Genomic DNA, 21,409 nt, shown 5'->3' with positions numbered 1-21,409 from the left:
CCTTTCAGCTTTAACGCTACCCTTTTTTGCTTTCTTTCTCTGCAGCGCTGGAATCGCTGTTGGCTTTTATGGGAATGGAGAGACCAGTGATGGCATTCACCGGCTGACATACTCGCTACGCCATGCAAACCGCACTGTGGCAGGTGTCCAAGACCGGGTAAGCACTAGGGGAGACACGCTAGCAAATGGGGAGTGTGGGAATGAGCAGACTTCCCTTGAATCTGGCTGTGCCTGTATCTCTTCCTTTTTTTGTGTGGTGTTTTTTTTTTTTTTTTGTTAGTCTCTGGGCTTAATGTGCTAAAATTTCCATTAATGGAGTGGTGCTTTCTTCAGCTCTTCCAAAAATATCAAAGCAAACACAGCTTGTTAAATGAAGTCTTCTCTTTGCTAGGTTTAAAAACAGCTCCTGATCAGCTCTCTTCCACATCCGGAAGAGGAGGCAGGCCAAAGCAGACAAGTCTCTTAGTAAAACTTATAATTTTAGTACAATCAGTTGTTGCTGAGCTGCCTCTAATTTCATGGTATCATTCTGCAACCTTGATGGCTGCAAAATGTGTACATGTGTTAAAGGCTCAGTTGAGATGCCATCATTGGACTACTTGCAAACAATCTACTTTACAGATGCTTATAAGTTGCTTTTGAAGGGTAAGCAGTCTGAGCCTCTTCAGACAGAGGACTGGTAATCTGGAAGCTGTCCATAACTTGCTAGTAAGGATGAATCTTCTTTTACTTCCTTGACTTCCTGTCCTTTAATTTTTTTTTTTTCTTTGCCGTACTGTAGGTACTAGATACCGCAGTGGCCCTGAACCAAACAGTGGAACCAAACTTGCTCATCCTGGAGGAGATGTTCACAAAGCAGACAGACTACCTGCATGTTATCCAGAAACTGCAAGGTCTCTTGGATCATCTGGTCAGGCAAACAACTGAGATCCCCTTTTGGAAGAATGAAGAGCTATCTCTGGAGGAGCTGGCAATTCAGATTGACCTCTATGACTGGTACAGGTGTGTAGCATGCTGTAGTGTAGTGGGTGTAGCATCTGTTTTGGCCTGTTTTGCAACAGTGATGTGCGTGTTCTGGGTGGCTGAGCCAAGGGCTGTATATATTACTGCAGGTGCTCATGGCCCACGCAGCTGATTTGTTTCTTACAGCAAAATTGCATTCAGTTTAAATCAAAATTCATGGCAACAACTTTTTTTCTTAACTGTGTTTACCACCAGCTGAAGGGAAACTTATTCTCAATGTGCAAAATCTGTAGCTTGTGTTCTAACACTGGAGAAAAAACAGCCACAGAGATGGCTACTTTTGTGTCCTAATAAGTGCATTGCAGTTGTATGACACATTAGCTAAATAGAGTGGAAAACGGAACTAGTTCCATACGTTAGCACCATACCCTAACATTGCTTTTTGTTAAACTTCTTCAATAAAGATTGCATCCAATGTATTCCACAAAAGAAAACCTCTATCCACATATGTGGAATAACTGAAGCATTTTCTAACAAATGTCTAGGAAGTTCAAGAAGCTGCAATGCCTGTTCTTCACCTGATGGTGTCCAGTTGCATTCTCAACAGCTGTGTATGCTGGGCGTGTTGTGTAAATGCTTTTACCTGCCTCGACTCTAGATCCAGCAAATATCCAGAGCTCTCTGGAGATTAATCATTAGTGGTGGCTTTTACTTGAAGAACAGAAGGGCTCAGTTTTTCCTACAAGTCACACTAGCTTCCTGATACGTGCCTTTTACACACCAGCTTTCCTTTGCAGACTATGTGTTGTTTTTTTTTTTTTTTATTTTATTTTTATTTGCTGCAGGTGGCTGGGATACCTGGGCCTGCTCCTGTTCCATGTCCTGATTTGTTTGCTGGTGCTCTTTGGGCTCATTAGAAACTCCAGGGCCATTCTTATGGGGTAAGTCCTGACCTAGGCGCAGTGCATAAAGGAAGGTCAGCTGAATGCAGGTGCCTGCTAGTTTAAACCTCTAGACTCTTGTTAGTTGATTTCAAGGACTTCTGAGACTGAACAGCTTAAGTTTGCCACTCCTATATAGAGAGACTTTGTAGCGCGTAGCTCTGTGGGTAGGATTAGGGCTACATGAGAGATGTTCACAGGAAGGTTCTTGAGCTATAAAATGCGATGGTACTGGTGTCTGTTGCTTTTGCATCAAAGACAAGGAACTCATCTGGGTGGTCTGCCTTTTGGCGGGTAGCATTGGTAGCCTCTGTTTGCTGGTAGATGGTAATGTGAACATACTCCCTTAAATGTACAGGCTTTAAAAATCTCCCTTTAATTCTCTACAGTTGTGAAGGCATTTGTTAATCTAAGATAAGCATTGCATGTGTCTACACAACCTGGTAGCATGCTTTTTGTGTCACGATCTGCTCTTGTTTACCTTTGGCTATCACACCTGAAGAAATGTTAAACTGAGAACAAGCAATGGTTTGTACAGTTATGAGGAGGAGTCTTGTTGCCATGGTACTGCAATATTAATGCATGCCTATTTCTAAAAAGTACTGCAAATACTGCCATGCTCAGACCCCATTACAACAAAAAAATATTCCTCTCCCTATCTTATAGCCTGGTTTAGCTCGGCATATTTGGAAAGATACCGCTATCGTAAACACAGTGACAGTTTGACAACTGACATGGCCAAGAGTTTATCCTGGTACATGGTGATGCTGTTAATAATTGGAATGCATATTCCGATTTATTATTTGCCAGATGACTTCATACCTGGCAGGTTATACAGACAAAAGTCCAAGTGTATGCACAGATGGTAAACCCAGGATTTAAATTAGAATCTCATTCCCTGTTAGCCAGGAGTTTGTATTAAGGCATTCCCCAAAGGGAGCACATGGCATAAAGAAGCAAGTGTATCACAGCTAAGCAAGATGGTGAAATGCCAGTTTTGGATCTTTTAGCCAAGCAACCAGTTACTGACCCGGTCATCTTCATTTAAAGTAAAACAACAAATGTGTCTTATTGAACTGATTACTATGCTCAGCTGGAGGCACCAAGCCATGTTGTCCTTATGTCATACAACCACAGAACCTTGCTGATCTATGGCTGATATTTTTTGCATCCATTTGGAAAAAGCATAATAAAGCCTTCAGCCATCTTACTCCAGAGTGCTGGACAGAGGTCAGCCTGGTGAAGCTCCATTACTTCTGCAAGATGAGCCACAGATCCATTCAGAGAATGGGGATTACTCAGAATTAAAATAATCTGACAAACTGAGGGATAGATCTTTTTTTTTTTTTTTTTAATGCAGGCCCATGGATTTTTTTTTAAAGCTCTAGTCTTCAATGAGACAAATGTAGCAGAAAAGAGATATGCCCTTTCCTCAGAGATGCTTGCGCTAGGTTTGAGTAAAGAATATCTTGGTTATGAGCAGGTTTTTGTTTTGTTTTCTTCAAGGGGTGGGTGGGAGGAACCTACTTGTGTTCAAAGTCTGAAGGAAAAAGCGTCCCTGATAGAGCAAGTCAGTGTCCTGTTACTTTGAAGACAGGGATACATAAACTGAAACTGCTTATTAGTCTGCATCCCCATACCTGAGGGAGTTGAGGAGCACTTTTGCATACATATCTCTAGTACTTGTACTGACAGCAAAGGTGAAGAGCTAATGTGCTGGTTGGGGAAGTGCAAAAGCCTTTTCCACCGCTGTGTGCTAGCTGAATGTCACTGACACCACTGCTCTGTCATCCCTCTGCCTTGTGTCTGCTTGATAGGAGACACTTCCCACTATTTCTGTCAGTAATGAGGTCCAGCTATCAGAACAAAACTTTTAAACCTGTGCAGAGATGGACTCGCATGGCAGTGGTAGGCACCTAAACTCTTGCTCTGAAGTGGTTGCCTGCAGGTGACTGTCTCTCTCCTGGGGCTGTGTGGGATGTTTAGGTGCTGTTCAGATGCATGCAGCTTGGAACCAAAGTCAGGTGTCCTAACAGGGGCTGAGTGTTCCCTCCCACTGTCTGTAGCCGTGCAGTGCTTACACCTGGCAACCTCATTTATTCTAGAAACAGGAGGGATTTGTCCAATTTTGGATCAGTATGTTTTAGGGGGGTTTTATGGGTTTTTTTTGTTTGTTTGATATGGCATATTTTTCTCTGAACATCTTTGGACTGGGAAAGTAAAGCCCAGAATGGGAATAGTGGAAGTGATGGGACTGTAGTTACCCATCTCTCAATCTGCTTTCCCTACAGCTGCCTCTTTTTCTTTGTGCCTTTGGCTTCCCTGCTAGAAGCAGGGTAAGACTTTGCTCTCACCCTCTTCTTCCTTCCCCTGCAGCCCCAGGGCCAGGTAATGTGTGAAGCAACTACTGGACATAAACTTCTTTGGTTGCTGCTGTGCACAACATATAAAATGGGTTGGCTTATCTGAAGATACAGTGGTTGATAATGTCTTGGTTTTGGTAATTGCTTTGGACTCTAAATAATACATCTTGTGAAAGGATCTGCTTGAAATCAGAGCTTCTACATCTGCCATCTGTCTGTCTCCCACAGGGTGTGCTTGCTTGGGGTGTTTGCCCTGATTGTCAGCTGGGGATCCTTGGGTCTGGAGTTGGCTGTTGCTGTGGTAAGTGGCTCTGATCCAGGTCCCATTCACCCTTTCCTGCAGGTTTATCAGACACGAGATTAATGTTATGCTGTGTCTGTTTTTTAGTGCATCTTGTTCTAAGTAGCTGTCTTAGCATTTTGCATCTATGAAAAGAGCTCTTCCTTCTTCTGTGGTGTGGTGTGCTAGCTAGTATGACTGCAGTTGTGTAAAGCAGTGCTAGTGTGAATGACGATGAGAGACTTCAGCATCTGAAACACCCCGATAGTCGAGGGTTCCCTGATGTTAACCTGGCTCAACTGCTCTTTGATACTGGTGTTCTTTGATATTCCTTTTCCCTTTTGTCTTTCATCTATCTAGGGCGCCAGTGACTTCTGTATTAACCCTGATGCTTATGTCTCCAAAGTGGTTGAAGAGAATGCAGTGCTTAGTGCTGGTAAGTGTTGGGACTGGCTTTGGCATGGGGTACTGCAGCTCCAGCTATCACATAGGAGCATGGCAGTGGCTGAGGATTTAAGGCTGTGTTTGGAACAGAGGAGCTTGCGTACAGTGGGAAAACCATATGTGTGTGGAGCTCTGGAAAACCAATGTTCTTCCCAAAGAAGCATTTATAGTCCCATCAGAAGGTGCACATGTATGCTTTTTTTTTTTTTTTTTGTGTCAGAAGAGCCTTCAGCACCTTTCTTCTGTCTTGGCTCTTAGGTGGAAATAACTGATAAGATGGAACAACAGAAGTCCCTGGATTGTTTTGCTTTAAATTTAGTGCTCTTGAATCTTGTTCTCCTCTGTAAGTGGCAGAACTGTGGCAATAGCAGTGTGCAGTTTGAGTTGTAATTTTTAAAACTTGCTCTTGGGTCTGTATTCCTGAACCTAGAATACTTATTTTTATATCTGTTATCAACAAATATATGTAATTTTTTATCTTAATGGTGGATATAAATTAGGAGTCTCTTTAAAGATTATTTAAAGGGTAAATGAATGGAAGCAGCCACAAAGAGAAGTATGAATTTCCCTTGCCATTATAAATGCAGTATTTTGACCGCTTTGTTTATCCTGTTCCGTTTAAAGCAATATGCCTGCATCACGGTGGCATCCAGCTGAAGCACTGATGGATTTTGGGTTTATTGCTCCTAATTTAGACTAAAGTGGTTGGTGAGATGAGGGATGCCTCCAATTTGGACCTCCGGGGGGCAGGGGGCAAAAGTGGTTCCGAACTGTGGCTTAACAAAGAAGTGGTTGGGTGCCTGCCAGCAGAGATACCGTAAGTGCTAAAAAGGAGAAGTATTTTTCAGGACTGAGTTTGCTGCTTAGATAATAAAGTTACCTTTTCTTTTTTCCTACCTTCTCTCCCCCTGATAATTCCTCTATATAGTTCTGTGTATGATAAAACAAAAATAAGCAATGACACTGATTTGCAAAAAGAGCCACTTGTGTTTTTCCTAGTTCTTATTTAGTGGAATGAGAGAATCTTTGCCTTGTGTACAGAAGGCCTAGTGTATGGCTGTGCACTTCGCCAAATGCTGCCCCTTACTGCGTAACTGATAGGGAATTAGGTATGTAGCTATGGCTGAGGATGCAGGGATTGGAAGCAATAAGAAATGTTTATGTCTGGAGGCAGAACATAGTATAAAAGAGTATGTACAGGTTGATATTACCACCCTACAGTTTATTTTTGGAATGCCTTATTTATTGATTTCCCAGGAAGGAGAGGATAGAGCCAGACAGCTCAATGCAGAAGGGTCTTTGTAACAAAGAAATGCAATAAGGGAAGAGAATGAGTGTTTAACACTGCACAAGATAAAAATCCTTTCTTGGCTGTGAAGGTGACGAAGATGTGGCTTCAGGTACCAAGCTAGTCTCCTAGTTGTTCAAGGAGACAAACAGGTCAGCGAGGCCAAGGGGAAATATCTGATGATAATGCCAGCTGTGCTTGTAATAATTTGGTAACCCAAACCAGTTCTGGAGCATGTTTGGTAACAATTAGATTGACCCTGGGAAACTAAAGAAAGGACTCTTTGTCCATTTCGGTTGTCCTTGTCTGCTTGGCTCCTGCAGTTTTTTGTTAATCAGTATCGTTCATTTGGACGCTACGGTGAGTGCAGGACTGACATTCCTGTCCCTCCTCCTGCTTCCCCCGGCAGGGACAGTCAGCTCCCCCGGGTGAAATCAGGCTCTGTTCTGGCAGCACTGTCAGTTATAACAGTTGTTAAGGCTCCATAAATAACAGTGAATGGGTCTAAGCGAAATGCTGAAGAGGAGGAAGAGCAGGTGTTGTCACAGGCTTGAGTTGGAAGGGTGGCCCCTTCCGTGGGTTGCTGGTGTGTCAGCTCCCTGCTGTTAGGCAGCCGTTGAGTGTTCGTGAGCTCCTTTTCCTTTTTTCAGAAGGAAGTAAGTCTAACTTCTGAGCCTGCCATCACACTAGGCAGCTGGTTGGGAGATGATTGAGTGTTCTGCCTTCCCATGTGGATTTTCACTGCTCTGTCATAGTTTATGATCAGGAAGCTACAGGAATAGCTCTTGGTCCCTGATGTCGGGACCATCCTGTGCACCTGAGCAGGAAGGAAAATCACGACACGAGGACTGCAGTGTGGCACTGCTCAATGACACTTTAATCCCAATAATGGCTCCTTAGAAATGTCTTTAAAAGTCTGAAATAAGTGTTGGTATCCCCTAATATGCTTGGCTGTAAATTGTAGCAGCTGCTTTGTGATCAGTTGAGCCATTTATACAATGAGCTTGAGGAGACAGGGCAGGCAGCTGGGAGCCGGCATCAATGCTGTCCTCTCGGAGGAAGCTGCCCTGTTTGAAGGCTGCCAGTTCTCATGCACGGACTCTTCACACTCTCTGGTTTGCTGCCTCTGCTTTGTGGGTGATGCTCTCCTACATTAACACCAGTATAGACGGATGAGGCAGAAACACTTTGATTGCTCCAGCTAGTTTCACCAGAGTGTATCTGACCATGAATTTTTCAGTTCAGAGAAGAGATGACTAAGAGAGGGTGTGAGTGGATGGAGGGGCTCGGGTAGTCCATGGAAGAAGAATCCTCTGGGAGTTACCGTATATGTAGGAATCAGATTTACCTTGGGAATCACTTGAGCTGAAGTTGGACTAAGAGGGCACTCCTGTTTTCAGTCTTGCCTAGGTGTCTGCTTTTGGCCAGTGCTGGGGCATGGCATACTGGGCTAGGTGCTGCCATCTGTTCTTAAGGATATAAGAACCAACAAGTAATCTTAAGAAACTTTGTAGTGCTGGGTCAATTTTTCCCTTTATTCACTTCTTTCAGTTGGTTTTTCAATATAATTTGTTGTAATATTGCCAGCCCTATGGTCTGACATTCAGACTAGTACTGAGTCATCTAGGTTTGCATATTTGCAATGCTTTTTTGTTGGTGGTGGTTATAGCAGTTTTTACAGAAAAATAACTGTGGTGGATACTCGGCAACTAGTATGTTAATATTCCTGTTTGTGTATTAATTGCTGTTTGCAAATCTAAATAGAATTAATGGAGCTGAGAATAATCTGATTAAGTGCATTATTATTGTTGTCGCGTTTTTAGCTGGAGAGATGTCCTTGTTTTGTAGATAAAATGTGCTGCATTAAAAGGAGGGGGAATGGGGGGCAAAGAGCCTTAATACAGGCTTCCTGGAGAAGGAGAGATTTAAATCATTTTGCAGAAGAGGCTGATATATGTGCCTAACTCGCCCAGTATTCATTAATTGAGATAAAGCCAATGGAGTTGAACAGTGGCTGTATAATCATCTCCTGCTGCTAGTAAAAAGGCTTGGTGCAGCAAAGATGTTTATTTTCAAAGCAGGAGGCCATCTTCTAGTCTCATTCTTTTTCATTTATATTATGTTATTATCAGATGACTTATTGCATAATATTAAATAAAAAGGCACAATCTGTCTAAACAACAGGAGGAACTTTCTCCAGATTCTCTTACTAGAAATCTGCATGGTGAACAGCCACTCGCTTCATCTGAAGGAACTGTAAACCTCAGGGGATGGATAATGGAGCCTTTTACCTCCGGTCCAGCCAGGTTGGGCAGGCTGGATGCTGAGACTTAGCTGCTCAGATATAAGCAGCAAGCATTCTTGTTGCGCGTAGCCTCCTAATTGGCCTCTCGCTGATTCACTCTCATCTTAGAAGCTCAGAGCTGAATTAACCGGCAGACTGACACCGCTACCACCTCCCTTTCCTCTCTTGAAGTAAGGTCAGGACAAAACCTCATGTGGGGCATGTGGTGGTTGCACAGGTATTACTTGGGCTCAGCGGGCACTGCAGAAAAGAGTTTGCCCAAAGAAGCGCTCTTGAGAATCCTGCTGAGCTGATGTTGGTGTTGAGAAGCTGTGTTTTGCTGCATGGTTTTGGACTCCTGATTAGCAGAAAGCTTTGAGTGGAGAGCACGTGGGATGGCTACAACCTCTTTGCTGAAGGCTCGTGATGACTGATTTCACCAGTACTAGAGTGGCATATATGAGAGAAATATAAATGTTATGCAGATACTTCTCTTTGCTGTCAGACTGTTGCCTTAGGGAAACAAAACTCCTGGTGGAGAACATCTTACCTGGGCAAGAAAATCTGGCCAGAAAAGTCTTCTTCCTTTGACATCACAGGCGATATACTTCAACTTTCTCTGATGACTGAACCCACAGAGACAGTCTCATCTGAGTGTATATGTAAAATGCAAGCTGCTTAGAGAATGCTCAAGCAGAGATGAAGGTGGGAAAAGCTGTTCTAGGTGTGGGGACTTTTTTTTTTTTTAACTAGGATTTTTTTTCTGGTTGCTCTTTACCCTACAGACCTTCTCGGTGCCTTTTGGCAGGTGCATAATGCCATTTTTGCATTTTGGCTGGGCTTTGAAGTGAATAGTAAGTCTCCATGGTTGCAGAAGCCATAAGGAGTTCTAGCAGCTGAGGCTGTCTTTAGTAGGCAGTTCTACTTTCCTTTCTAGGAAAAACAGACTTTGCAAAAATAAAGCATTTCGGGTCTTTCCCTTCCTTGCCTTCTGCTTCCCCACTGCCTGTGCACCAAGAGAGTGGGTCAGGAGGATTGCTGCTAGCAACAGCAGGAATAGGCAGCTGCAAACGTGACCCTGCCCAACCCTTCTCCTGTAAACTAGATCACCTAAAGGCTGGCTTCAAAAATCAGATCCAACCTTCAGGAATTTTCCTTGAGAGGAAAATGCATCAGAAGGATAATTATAGAAAAAAATCGCCTGGAGCTGTTAGCAGAGTGCAAATGATGGGTTAGTATAGCTGTTTTCTGGACAGAAATTTGAGATTTGGTGTTGTACAGGATAGGCTCCAGCAGGTTTAAAACTGGTGAAGGTGCTTCCTGTTCCTTCCTCTTCCCCAGCCTGGTGGTATGGCGGCAGGGGTCACGCTCCTTTTAATTTCCAGGCTTTGCAGCACAGGATCACTTTAAAGCAGCTTCACTGCCTATTGTAGCCTTAGCTTTAAAGCACCACAGCTGTTAGCACGCTGGGTTCAGTGCAGGGGAAAGCTGCTCCTGCTGGCTTTGCCATTTTGGAAAGCACGTTTTATGTACAGAGTGTCACACTTGTCAGCTGCAAAGCCAGCACTACCACAGTGAAGCCTTGTTGATCCTGCATTCCAGGGTGAAGCAAGGGAAGCACTTATTTCACTGTACTGCTTTTTGCTTCACTTGTAACCAGCAATCTTTATCCTGGGCTTACAAGCTGCAAACTATGATGATATCAGGAACTTTTATCTGTCATCCGCCCACCAGGGACAATCCAGAAGGCCCTGAAGAAATGTTTCTGAAGCTATGTATTAGCAGTGTGTCATGCAACTTAAAGCACTTATAAAGGCAATGCAAACTTGATACTACTGTTGGAGCCTAAGAGAAACTTTTAGTGGTTTGTTGGTTTAAAATAAATAGGTGACAAGATCACAGCTCCTTTAGGTCACCATGTATGATGCTGTGGATTGCTGTTGCTATGCTGTTCTCTCGGTGCAGGTGCCTTTTCATCCATTTTTTCTGTAGCCATTGAGTGTGATTTATGAGCCTGGGAGGAGCAGTCCTTTCCTTGGCTCAGTAGTTCTGGACAGTCGTTTTTGTGGTCTGCCCAAAGTGAGGTGCACAAAGCAGTTCTTGCTGCCCTCCTGTCTGCCCAGATTTTGCTAATTGCTGTTTAGAGGCTTGGCTGGGGAGATGTAAGTCATCCCAGAGAAAGAGGTGTGGGGGGGGGGGCAGATGGAGCAGCTGGCAGAAGCTGCCCCAAAGTAGGCTAATGAATTATAAATAACAGCTGTCAGGCTGCATTGCCACTGTGCAGGAGCTGACAGTCTGTGTTGTACCACTTGGTCTCCAGTGTGTTGGCTTGCCGAAAGGTGCATGCAATATTTATGGGAAGCATGGCAGAGTCAGGATACAGTCAGGTCTGCTTCCTTCACAGCTCTGCTCACTTGTGGTTGTGCGTTTTACTGATTTCTGAGTTGGGACTGATTAGAATACCTTTGCAGTCTGGAATATGCATTACTGAATGTCACAGACAGAAGATTAAAAGGAATCGAGAAAAAGATGCTAGTGGGGAGGGAAATGCAGAGTGTATGTGTGTTTTGGGGCTTTTGTTGTCTTTACTGAGCCAACTTCATCCTTTATTTTGCTGAGCTGATGCACTCCTATTCATCTGAAGAGGAGCTGTAAATGTTTGAGAAATAATCTAAAGGTATTTGGATGATACTTTTTCAGAGCTCCCTCCCTCTATAGCATTATTGAGAACGGCAGGGGAAAGGCTGATATTTGTAACTTGTGCGTGCTGGCAGTTGGTGTAGTATTATGGAGGGCTCCTGGGGGCACCAGGCTGGTTTCATACACATCTGAATAAGGAGAAGTAAAGCTGTTTTCAAGCCTGGAAATGGGTGATGCTGCTAGCAGAGCACTGTAACAGTCATATCTGGAAGTTTACGAGTACATCTTCACTGTACTGTGATTACCAATAGAGCTACTCAGTATTAAGACTAACTTTTGGGATGTTACCAGCAAATGATCTGAGGTCCCTTGAACAGATAGCGTGTTGCTGGTATCCTAATGCATGGTTTCTTTCCTGATCAAGTCTGCAGTATTGACTCAATACCAAAAATAACTTTTTTTTTGTATAAGTCAAAAGAAGGATGCAAAACAAATGACACACACTCTTTTAGTTAAAGTCTAATTAAAGCATCTAATTAAAAGCTAATTACATGCAAGTGACATCCATCAGAAAACAGACTACTATTTACTTGTTCATCCCTAGTACATGTCAGAAAGACAAGAACTTGTTTTCCATCCATTTCCTCACTTGCTTTCAAAGTGATACCATTTTTAGGAGATATTACTGAAAGTTATGATTTTCTTGAATGAAGAGGGCTTTCTTGTGTTCTTTTACAGAACAGTCTCTAAAAACAGTCTCTCCTTGAATGTGATAGAAGAATCCACAGTTGTGAAGAGGTCTTTTTTTTTTTTTTTTTAAAAAAAAAAACACTTGAACTTGTACACTTAGGAAGCAGTGCATTCAGCTTTGTGCAGTAGCATAGGGATGTTTATTTGCGCTGTCTTTGGCCCAATGGTGTGCTTCCACAGGAATTTTTGATAGCAGCCTGTATTTACATCACCACTACTACCTCTCCTGTGCTAATGTTTTGTGGCTGGTGAACTGAATTAGCTGAAAGTTGAGCTGTCTCTTTGCTCTGTGCCCTAGGCAGCAGTCTGTATCTTTAGTTGCTTCCAGTGACTGTAGAATGGTATCCTGACACTTGGAAGCTGCAGAAATTAAACATCCAGTTGGATGACTTCTGGGCTAAGGTCTTGTCTTATGGTTATACTGCAGACAGTGCTGACTTTGAATAAAATAAAAAAAGAAAACAACAACAACAAAAAAACCCAAAACCCAAAAGCACCAAAAAACAAACCAAGCCACTCCCCCCCAACAACCAAATCTTTCTTTTCTCCCCAAAGGCAGGTTATATCCCTTTCTCTAGTGTCATCCATGTACTGTAATCCTACACAGAGACAGGGAAGTATTTCCATTTATATTGCATTTTCATTTTGTGTATTGCTTTCAGAACATAACACCTCCCTTGTGGCAGTCATAAAATACTGCAAAGCTGGCACAATGTATCTAAGCATGACTTTCTTTTCTTTTGTCTTTGTAGATACTCTCCGCTATTACATTACCTGTAGTGCTGGCTACCCCAACCCTTTCCAGCAGGTAAGTGTAAGCATTCTAGCTTTCTTCACCCCTTCTCAGCATCCTGCAGGGTATAGGTTAAAGGCTTTTGATGCCAGCATGCAGCAATTTGCAAGGTGTTAGCTTTAGAGCAGTCCACCTGTTGGTAAAGCTTTGGTAGCTACTTCCCAGCTGTGCAAGAGGTGGCACTGTGATTTAGTGAGCAGCTTTTTCCACCTTTGCCACTACCTGCATAGCTTCAGGTCCAGGATGCCCTCTTAGAGGGGCCCATGTGTGATGTGGTGAGGACCGTGGCTTTGTTTGTGGTACCTCTGTTTACATGGCACTCTTCTAAGGGCAGCAACGTGGAGACAGAGCACCCACGATTAATGCCAGGGTGGGGAAACTACATATTTCCTGCTTTGAATCTCTTCTTGCAGGTTCTTTTGGGTTAAACAGCAGCAACACTCCCCTCCCAAAATGCAGCCACTTCTGTGGGTGAGGGAGTGATTCTCACATACGCCTCGTAAATCACTTGCATGTTGAAGGGTTTGTATCCTGAAGTATAAATGTGAGTCATTATTCTTTTTTGTGGGGGCTGAGGAACAGCACCTGGGCCCATCCCAAACTTTGTCTTATGTATCAGAGGCCAGAATGAACCCACACCACCCACCATTTGGCAGATACCAGCTGCTTCACCATTTATATTTAGGATTTTTTAAGTCTTGTCTTCCTCTGTTTTAAAGGGTGGGGTAAGAACACTTCAAGCTGTGGTATGATGCACCGTTGCCATCTGTTGCATTTCTGGTTGCTCAGTACACTCTCTGACATGCTATTGCATGTGAAATTCCCATGGATGCTTTAATGGGATGTGAAGGCTGCACCCCAATATAAACAGCTTCTAGTGTTAACATTAAGTCTTTCTCAGCCATCTGATTTAGTAGAAAAATCCAGTTGTAGTCTGTGGTGAGAACATGAGTGCTTTCTGTCTTGTCTTTTCTCCTTCTTCTCTGTCCTGGAGCCAGCCCCAGCTGTGTGTATGGTTTTTGTGTGTGTGTATGTGTTTGGGGTTGTTTTTTTTTTCTTTTGGTTCTTCCCTTCCCCTCTTCTTTCTGTCTGTACTTCTTCCAGGTTTGTAAAAGTCAAACTTAACCCTATCACAGCAGCACCTATGTCAGTTGAGACATCCTTAACTTGTACCATTCATATAGATGATGCTTCAGTATTTGGGAGCAGGATTTAAGTCTTATTTCCTGGGAGCTCTGTTGGTTCATGCGGCTTGAATTGCTGAAACATTGCGTGTTTTGTGTTGAGCAGAAGCTGTCAGGAAGCCACAAGGCTCTGGTGGAAATGCAGGATGATGTTACAGAACTCATGAGGTCAGCAAGCAGAGAGCACCCCACCTCCAAGGTAACTCTCCTCAAGTTTGCTCTCCCTGTGCTTTCTGGTTTTCCTTACCCTTGTACAAAGCCCAAGATCAGCTCCTGCTAAGCCATTTCCTTGCCGTAATCACTAGCTTGTTGCTTACAGGAGTATCTTACTCGGATCCAGGAGGTTTTAAATTCAACAGAGATCAACTTGCAGCAACTGACAGCTTTAGTAGACTGTCGGAGTCTGCATTTGGTGAGTACTCAGTAACTGGGCTTGAGCTAAGAACGAACAAAGGGGGTGTAGAGCCTGTAGCGCACTGGTTATTTTGGAGCTTCAAATCTCTGGTGTGCCAAAACAGTTTACAACAGCTTTTACTGATTGACTCCACCAGAAAGGAGAATGGGAATTTGGATCAAGTTAGCTTTCTGTTTAAAGATCAACATAGGAAACTAGATAACATGCCTTTATGCATCTACAAGCTGCAGCCCTAAGGTTTCAGGAGTCTTCAGGGTCTTTTTTTTTTTTTTCTATAGCACATAGCTTGTTGCCTTTCCTGTGGAGTGGAATGCAGTATAGCGTGGCCTGTTACCCTAGCTGCATCTCTGAAGGCAGAGAAACAGATAGTCCATGCTTGTGTTCTTGGGCAGTGGGACACAGTGAAGGAGCTGAGAGGCTTAATGAAAAATGTGTTATCTTAAGATGGGTGGATAAGTTTGTCTTAGCTTTTTTCTTTTTTCTTTTTTTTTTTCTTTCCTCTTAAACTCTTATTGTGTGGGGTTGAAAATATTCCTGCATCTATATCGGAGTTGGGCTTTATGAGGGGAAATAAGGGTTAAGATCAGTTACGAAAAACACTTGAGGTCCCCAAAATTAAAATAGAAGTATGCTCTGGAAAAGGGACTACAATATCCTAAGTTGTTTCAGAGAACATAGTCCAGGGGAAGGGCTTTTGAATTAGAGCTCAATGTTAACTCTCTAGTGATCAGGAAACTCTGCTCATTTCTCTCCAGGATTACGTCCAGGCTTTGACGGGCTTTTGCTATGATGGAGTGGAAGGCCTCATCTACCTGGTTCTCTTCTCCTTTGTCACAGCCCTCATGTTCAGTTCCATTGTGTGCAGCGTCCCACACACTTGGCAGCAAAAGAGGTATAGAGGGGGTTTAGATCCTGTAGCATTGTAGAGTTCTTTCCTAATGAAGACTGGCTATTGGATTTGTGCCCATGAGCATATGGAGCTCTTTCCCATATAATCCCAAGCGTGTGAGGGATGAGGCTTTATAAGCACAGGTCCAACAGGCAAAAAACTATTGGCTTTTGTTCTGGCTGTGATTAAAATTTACATCTGAGCCTTATTGCACTGGGATACTATGTGTGCAGAGTATTCAGTACACTGTAGGACTATGAGTCAAGACAGAGATGAATGATTATAGCTGTAGAGAGAGGTAATGCTTGAACTATGTGCCATCTCTGTAAAGTACCTATTCTCTTGTATTGCTTTGAGGCATTTGTTCTAGTATGGGGAAGAGAATTGGAATGAGGAGCAGTTCACACTTGCCTTTCTTGGCTTTGCTCACGCTGGGGCAACTGACTTGCATAGCTAATAAAAACTGGAAACTGTCTTGCTGGCAATAGAATGGGCAGATGAGACACTTGCAAACTAGTGGCAATCATCTAACAGCAGAGTTGTTTGGAACTAGTGTTAATAATGGTAACCAGGCTGACCACTAAGTCTTGAGCAAACCTTCGCATCACTGACTAGCTGCTGCACCACATGCAGCTATTAAAATAGCTTTGGGTTTTCTGTTTTTGCAGAAGAGTGGTAGACTGCAGCAAATTCTCTTCTGTGGCCCTGAAACATGATTTTTGTGGTCTAAGCCCAGGCTAAAGGTTCAAAGTAAAATGGAACATCCTGAACAATAGCAGGAAGCCAGAGCCCGCCAGGCCTGCCGTGCCCACAGAGAAAGCCTTGGGAAATGCGTCAGAATAGCACTTAAGAAAATGGCTGGTTTCCTTACCTCTTCCACATGCATCTGCAGAGTCGTTATCAAGAAGGGAATGGTAGTCTGCCTGTTTGAAGGAGAAAGGTTTACACAGTGTTACCTCGTGTGCTGCCTTCCATGTGGGCTGCTGCCTGCCCTGCCAACCCCAGCAGGCTCAGGCTGCTGCTGTGAACTGAAGGATTCCCTCTTGCATTCCTCGGAGCACCATTTCTTCCTCTGCCTCCCTCCGGGAGGTGGAAGATGTCATACTTATTGCCTGTAAGAGGCTGTGCAGGCTGCAATCTCTGAACAAATCTTCAGTGCCACCTTGTGGTACAGAAGCTGCAGGTGATGTTTGGGATGTTCTGGCGATGTCCATGCTGTCCCCCCAGCAACAAAGTGCGTCCTGTAGAACCTTTTACTAGCTTTGTCAAGTGTCGCTAAAATATATTTCAAGCCTTGGTGCTTCATCCCATAATTAGGGAGATAAAATAGCAGTGTATATTATATAGGAGGGACAAGGGAATACTATGGGAAGGAGGGAAGGAACCAGCTGGCAAACAGTTCTGCTCTGCATCAAAATTGATTTAAAATCCTGGCATTTTTGAGAGAATAAAGCCTTTAGACACAAGTGTTGCAACTTGGTCTCTGTAAAGACTTCTGAGATTTTGCTAAAGCTGAAGCAGACCCTTTGTAACCAGAATGGGAGTTCAGAGAAGTCTACAGAGACTTATCCTTAAAAACTCTTTGGGCATGGCTACGTGAAATGGAAGGACACAGATTGCTGTTTTGAAGGATGCTTTCTGAGGGGTGCATGGCACCACATCCCCACTGCCGCCCCCCCCCCCTCCCCTTTTTAAAGTGCTGTGTATTTCAGGATGTGTGTCTATCCTTTGGTTGTATGACTGGGCAGTTGCAGAACTGTGCTGTCTGCCAAGCCCTGAGAGAAGACCACAGGGAGATTGTAGGGCATCACGCAATGTAAAAGTCCAGATGGTGTCTGTGGGAGGTCTGAGTCACTGTGGTGTAGGCTGTGTTTGACACTGCCACCCTGAGGCATCCCAAATGGGTATAAATGTGGAGGTGTGGAAGATGGTTGGGAGGTTCCTAGGATTACCATGGTTTCCTGCAAACCCCACATGTGGGGTAATTGTAGGGTTCTAGGAGGAACTTTTTCTCCTTCTTGCAGAAGCTCAGATGATGATGGGGAAGAAGAATCAGCTGCTCAAGGGAGTAGACAAACACATGATAATCTTTACAGAGTGCACATGCCCAGCCTCTATAGCTGTGGGAGTAGTTATGGCAGTGAGACCAGCATTCCAGCAGCAGCACACACAGTCAGCAATGCTCCCGTCACAGAGTACATGTGAGTATCCCGACAAGAAGGCCGTATTGCAACTTGTCCACATTGCTTCACTCTGATTTCTGTTGTTGCTAAGTGCTGCAAGGCTGGCACTTTTTTGACCAAGCAGTAGAAAGTGATGAAGGATTTTGTCCAAAGTGTCCAAAGGCATGTTTTCTGATTGGCATCCACTGGGAGAAGTGACTAGCTTAAAAGTGCTGCAGTAGAAAGAGTTATATTAGACAGCATGCTCCAAAATATGAACAGCATTGTCCTGCAGGATTTAGAAATCTGTCTAGAGAAAAGAAGTAGGAAAGTATTGTCTGGGCTCCTTATTACACAATGATTCTCATCAGCAGAAGACTTAATTTTCCAGACAGAGCAGTCTTACCAGCAGATTTTAAGCCTTCTATGAGACTGAGAGCCAAGACAAAACCTGCAGGCTCTGCCCTTCCACAGTGTTTGCAGTCAGCTCTGACATCTGTTGTGGTCCAGAGCTACCTAGTCCAGGTGGGATCTTCAGAGCTTTCTCCAGAACTGCCTAACCCCAGTCACACTTGAGCTACCTTCAGGGCCCATCTTTTTTAGGCTGGCACATCATTTTGTTCTTCCCCTTAGACTTTGTCCTCATTTTATCTCCACTTCTGCAGCTTGGCAGTTCTGACGCTGCAGGGAGGCAGATTTTCACACAGACCTATTTTTAAATCACTTGACATGATTCAGTGTGGGCCTTTCTGAGTAAGAGTGTAAAGATAGTGCTTAATCTGAGGAAAATAATGCTAGTTTTGTGCCCGTGTCTGAAAAAGGGGATCCATCTGGCCTGTAAGAGAAGCTTTGAGGGAGACTGACCTGATACAGTAGTTCTGGGGGTGCATATGCTCTGTCCCATGTCATCATCAGAGACCTTCCCCAGAGAAGCATGGCACATACCCCCTGTTACCATGTGTGTCTTCCTTTCCTAGGAGCCAGAATGCAAATTTCCAGAACCCCCGTTGCGAGAATACCCCGCTCATTGGCCGGGAGTCCCCACCTCCCTCAGTAAGTCTCTCTTTACTGCTCCTCTCTGCTTCAGCAACTTTGGGGAATACACGTTTACCACTCCTGTATACTCTCAAGGGAGCTGATTGTGAAGCCAAACACAGGATCTGGCCCATAAATGGCAGCAATTTGAATAGACAAGCCATGTCTCATGTGCCATGGAGAATAAAACCCTGTTATGCTACTTTGGACATCACTCATAAAAAGAATAAAACTTAATCTATTAACACTGGTAATCCTATGGGCCCAGTCCTGGCACCACTGAAATGCATGATTATCTTGGTGGGTGACTTCAGCAGGATGATTCACTTGCATGCAGTGTACTTGCTATCTGTGGCATTGGTTCCTCAAGTTTCTTTTTAAACTTGTTAAAACAGTAAATTCAGAGTTATTGCTGAACCTCTCTCCTTAATCTGCCCTAAAGAGATGGTAGGATGAAACCTGTATTATTTTTTTGTTGAGATTTTTTTTAACTCTTTCTTTCACAACTATTTTACTTTTTTTAGAATCTATTTTTGTATTTAATTTCCTATGGAGGAAAAGAAAAAACTTTCATGGAAGGTTTTGGTATTTGGAGTGGCCTGATAGCCACTTCTGTATGCTGGATTAAACATGGGCTTGCCTTCATGTCTGTGTAAGAACTAGATGAATCTTGCCCTCCTTCACTGGATCCTGTAAGCCTTGCTTGCACCAGAACTTGAAGAACATGACATCGTAGTACTCACTAACTTGGCGGTGTGATTACAGAGGATGAGTAGTAGCATGCTTAATCAACCGGTCTTCAGGTATAGGTAAAGAAAATACACTCTGTGGTGCATGGTTCAAATTCATGGGAAGGGGAGGAAGAGAAGGTTGGAGGATGAAGGAGTAGGAATTGTGGTGGAAAAGAGGACATCACATTCATGTTTTCACTTCAAAAGGACCAGTTCATCTTGCTGTAGAGAAAGTGGAAAAGTGGAGAGTTGATCCTTGTCTCTGTACTTGGCCAGACCTCTTTCAACCTTCACAAAGAATTTTTCCTGATTCCTGGTACTCCGATCGCAAGCTCTGGTAGCATTATCTGCTCTCAGCAACAAGATGGTCCTCAGAAGAAGAGCTGATGTGCCGCACACAGTACAGTGTGGCAAATGCTTTACCGCTGGTGTTTCGTGTTGTCGGAAGAGCACTGTCCCTCTGGTACTGCCAAGGCATATGTTTGTTCAGTGTCTGTAGACCAAGGTCCTGCTTCCCCATCCCCTACAGCTCTTCTGCTTCAGAGAAAGCGCACTCCTTTCCACAGGGGCTGTAGTTATGCCAGAAGTTCCCTGGTTCTTCAGTAGCTGTTTGCATTAATACCCTGAGGGGGAATCTGAGTCCTGGTGCCTTAGGGTGGTTTCTGAGAGTAGATAAAGATGAGATTTTCTTTTTCTTTTTTTTCCAGAGTAATTGGGCTTGGCAGCCATTGATATGGGCTATAGGGAAGCGCAGGAGCTGGGGGAGGAGGAGAGTGCAGTGCTGCACCTATAGATAACGGGATCTTCTCCCTAGACAAGGCAAGGAACAGGCTATAGGATAAATGTGTTTTCTGGAGGGATGTAGTAGATGGGCAGTGGAGAGAAGAAAAATACTGTCTACTCTCATCTTGGCAAGCAGCAAGGAAGAGGGCTTTTCTGGGATTTTTGTATTTGCAGCTCTACGTAGCAGGTGGCTGAGACCATACTGAGGCAGAATAAATTGTAACTTTTTGTAGCAGATCATCTGTGGGAGGGAAGAGATGAAAAGGGAATACCAATGTACATGTCCCTGCCTCTTTTTGGGAGGGAGGAGAGGGGGATAACCATCCGAATAGGTTATATCCAGTGGGTGGACAGAGCTGGTATATTCCATTTAGCTTTCTGTGAACAGATGGTGAAAACTAAGATGTGATGATCCTACTGCATTGTTTGTCCGTTACTTTTCCTGGCTTTTTTGTTTGTTTGTTTGTTTTTTTCCTTCTCTCATTCCTTCCGTTTTCTCCTTCTTGCCACAGGGCTATTCCCTTAGGGTTGTAGAGCCCACCTTGTCGCTGACACACACCACAGCGTTTCACTTGCTTGCACTGTGTTTTTCATGCACGTTGAGGCTGCACTCTCTTTTTCTCTCTCTTTCTTGCGTCATCACAGTTGTATTTGGCTGCCATGGACAGTAGCAGCCATATGAGCTGGCAGCTTAAGCCCTCGGACAGTGCACGGACATACTGGTAACAGCGCCCGCAAATGGAACAGGTACTGGAAAAAAGGTCCTTCTTGCTCAACCCCTTCTCCACTCCCAACCACTCCCTTCATCCCTGCACTGTTTATCCCAGGCCAGTGCCTTTTATTTCTTCACATTCCTTCCCTCTGCACCTCCCACCCCATTCCCTCCTGCCAAGGGTTAAAATTAAAATCAGTTTTGCTCTGGTGCAGACTCAAGGAGCAGTATCAACCTTGCAAAGGCTTCTGGTGCACGTTGTGAGGATTATAGGCGCCCATGCCTCACAAAGGCTAACTCACAGCAGCTTCAACTCAAGAGTCCACGCTTGAGAACAGCTCGAACACTTAGTACTGAGTGCTGCTCAAATGTAGAACTAACCTTGCCCTCCAAACGCAGGGTACAAGTTCTCCCATCACAAGAAGCCATTTTCTAGAAGTAAAGAGAACTAATCTATCAGCTTTTCAGTCGGGACTGGTTGTCTTAATTCAGCTTTCGGCTTCCCTTGAGCTGTTCTGTTTGTCTTGGCTGGTCATAACAGCATGTGCCCAAAACCACTGGTACTTACCTGCCACAAGCTTCAAGCTCCTCAGTAGGATTTTTAATTTCTTGAAAGATCCTAGCTGGTAATGGTGGCCTGTCCTGAAGAGTTACTTCATTGCCCGTTAGATCTGTGTGCAGCTTCTCCTTTTATCCTTGCATTTAAAGTCAGAAAGGAGCAAGTTTAAAAAAAAAAAAAAAAAAATCCCTAA

General features: G+C 43.9%; 1 protein-coding gene across 1 annotated transcript in view; it reads left to right on the top strand.

The window, feature by feature from the left end:
* TTYH3 (tweety family member 3) overlaps positions 1–21,409 on the top strand; it is an 80,283-nt gene that overhangs the window by 48,398 nt on the left and 10,476 nt on the right. Inside the window, exons 3-13 of the mRNA XM_082313514.1 lie at positions 46–157; positions 782–1,002; positions 1,809–1,904; positions 4,496–4,568; positions 4,908–4,983; positions 12,706–12,761; positions 14,037–14,129; positions 14,250–14,342; positions 15,101–15,237; positions 17,259–17,435; positions 18,374–18,449. Coding sequence (XP_082169640.1) covers positions 46–157; positions 782–1,002; positions 1,809–1,904; positions 4,496–4,568; positions 4,908–4,983; positions 12,706–12,761; positions 14,037–14,129; positions 14,250–14,342; positions 15,101–15,237; positions 17,259–17,435; positions 18,374–18,449 — 1,210 coding nt within the window. The remainder of the gene's footprint in view (positions 1–45; positions 158–781; positions 1,003–1,808; positions 1,905–4,495; positions 4,569–4,907; positions 4,984–12,705; positions 12,762–14,036; positions 14,130–14,249; positions 14,343–15,100; positions 15,238–17,258; positions 17,436–18,373; positions 18,450–21,409) is intronic.

The sequence above is a fragment of the Platalea leucorodia genome (assembly GCF_965183815.1).
Source record: "Platalea leucorodia genome assembly, chromosome: 5".
Taxonomy (NCBI): Eukaryota; Metazoa; Chordata; class Aves; order Pelecaniformes; family Threskiornithidae; genus Platalea; species Platalea leucorodia.
The sequence above is the reverse complement of the archived record's forward strand: the minus strand, read 5'-3'. Positions and strand labels throughout refer to the sequence as shown.